Here is a 2379-nt window from a genome sequence, read left to right on the forward strand (position 1 = left end):
CTTTAAGAATTAATGCCCCTAATAAATTAGAGGTAGACCAGTCAATTTTTGTGTTGATCATACAGAAATCGTTACTGTAGCAGTTAATACCCATTCTAAACACATATTCCTTTGATAGCTAATATGATGACAGCATCCCGCGAACTAGAGTGTAGAGGATTCAATACATTACACAAGTCTAAAACGTGTGCCGATGACTGGTGGGCGCCCTGTGAAAAAGGCTACTTTTGAAAATCCTTACTGCACGTGTTTACTACTACGTAGTATTTAAATTGATATCCTTTGAACCGTTCGTAAGCTGAATCTTGCGGTTATTTTGATATTTGTATCACCTGAATATGTGTTGTAGTCAACGAGAAATCGACCAAAGTAAGCAAAGCGCGATGCTGATGACTGGTGACCCAATGAATGTGGTCATCCCTCATTCCACCATCCACCCCGTGTCGGTGCCGTACACCTTCCTGCCGGTGTGATCACGTGGTTGCGCGCCACCGCTTTGGCCCACTAGAGCCGCCACGGCATTGCGACCCAACTGAGTCCACAACATAATGTTAGTTGTAACACGAGAACCACATTGGAAATATTCGGGGTGAGCTCATCAGAGCACAATTCTTCGGAGCAGCATTATACAGAGCTCTACAAAATTCAAGCGTCAAACAGTTAACGTTAGTTCAAATTTGTAGCCCACTGACTGCTGCCAGTGTTTTAGCCAATCGTGAACAAGAAACAAGATACGATGGACTCATATTGGAAAAAGTTTCTAAATGGCTCACCTTGCGAATACAATTGACAAGTCATTGTGCTACAGTAAAACCTCCGGTATAGTTCACGTGCACCATACCAGATATATTTCAACCAGACAGCACAAAGCCTCTTGGCATTCTCTACCGTATTTGTCGTACGTTTGATTCAAGCACGACGGATGACATGCCCTTGAAATGTCGTGAGCATGTTGACTGCGAATTATACTAACAGTAAGTACTGGCAAATAGAATTACAAAGTCATATTTATGTATGCACATGTAAACGTACACGGCCTTGCTCCGACACTCCATACCACCGCATTCTGGACAATCTCGCTCAACCCGCAACAGTGATCTCAAGACTTTTAGGTGGTGGTCCAATTCGCACTAGGGTACGTAGTTAGCCGATACTAGTATGGTCATAACAAAATCACCTCCTCCTCTGAGGAACCCCAACCTCGCGCCCCAGCAACATGTCATCTTTTGCATGGTAGCCACACGCAATTTACATTTCCGCTGCTTACCCGTCATGCAAATTGCCTTCGCCGTTGCTGGTTTGGTCGCGTCCGCTGCGTATACCACCTCCCACGTGCACCCTCGTCATGCTGCTGTGGCTTCCACTTTCTGCACCAATGTGAGCGTCGTGGACGATGCCACGTATTGCGTGCGATCTGCGGCGCTCAAGGCAAGGCATGCCCGAAGAGGGGCGACGTCGCCGTCGTGCACTGCCTCCACATCCTGTTGAGTTTTGTGCGCGCGACTTCCAAGTGCGTCGAATGGGACATGCGAAAGGATCCTGATGCCGTGTCTGAGGACGAATAGATTGTGTGGTTCAAGCAAGGGTACGACGTCAATCCCCAGGCCCTGGATACCCTAAAGAAGCGGGTCCAATCTGCTGTTGTTTTTCATATATTGGTCCCGGACGCGGATTCCCGGATCGGACGTATGCTGGATGGTTTGGCTGTGGCTATTCGTCGGGACCGCCAAGAGTCGGTGATTCGAGAAGTGAGCCAGACGATTGTGAAGATCATCACGGACGCCGTCGTGCCTGCGTCGCTACACCGTGCCATTACCGAGCAGATGGCGTTGACGCGAAACACGCCTTTGAAGAAGGATGTGTACCGGTTTGTGCGCTGGTTGCGGCAATATGCGATCCCACACGAGCGTTTTGTGGGTTACGATGAAGAGTTGGAGCCGCCTCAGAAGCCGGACCTACTGAAGCCGCCCGGGTCGAAGGACTTGGGAGTACGCAGGATCCCGAGGGGAGACGCGAAGCCCCTGGCACCTGCTCCGAACGCATCAGCTATTGGTGCACCGAACAACGGTTGTCTGAAGTGTGAGTCGACCAGCCATCGGGTCCGGGAATGTCCCGGAGTCACCCCCTAAGAGGCCAAGCAACTGCTAAGAGCACACAGAAGTACGTTCAGACGTGGTCGAAGCAGCGAGAAAGGAGCCTCGGGAGCACCTGGTGGCCGCGTGGCGACAGTGAAGACCGATGTCCCAGACGGGAAACGGCTTGAGCTCCCGGCTATTGTGGACGGTGTCCTTCCTGTGCAGGCATCACTACTGGACTCAGGAGCTGATTTGTCGGTGACCACAGGAGGCCTGGTTTCTGCACTGTTAACTGCAGGAGCAT

The 2379-nt window shown here is 50.5% G+C and overlaps 2 protein-coding genes across 2 annotated transcripts; both read left to right on the forward strand.

Moving 5' to 3' along the window:
- Nucleotides 1-1237: 1237 nt before the first annotated feature.
- H257_18916 (hypothetical protein) lies at nucleotides 1238-1565 on the forward strand (the record flags this gene model as incomplete). The annotated part of the gene is made up of 1 exon (XM_009848064.1): nucleotides 1238-1565. A coding segment is annotated over one exon (328 nt), but the record flags the coding sequence as incomplete, so codon positions are not given.
- Nucleotides 1566-1688: 123 nt separating this feature from the next.
- On the forward strand, nucleotides 1689-2129 carry H257_18917 (hypothetical protein; the record flags this gene model as incomplete). The annotated part of the gene is made up of 1 exon (XM_009848065.1): nucleotides 1689-2129. One exon carries the CDS (start codon nucleotides 1689-1691, stop codon nucleotides 2127-2129), a length of 441 nt encoding a protein of 146 aa, XP_009846367.1.
- Between the last annotated feature and the right edge of the window lie 250 nt (nucleotides 2130-2379).

The sequence above is a fragment of the Aphanomyces astaci genome (assembly GCF_000520075.1).
Source record: "Aphanomyces astaci strain APO3 unplaced genomic scaffold supercont1.266, whole genome shotgun sequence".
NCBI lineage: Eukaryota > Oomycota > Saprolegniomycetes > Saprolegniales > Verrucalvaceae > Aphanomyces > Aphanomyces astaci.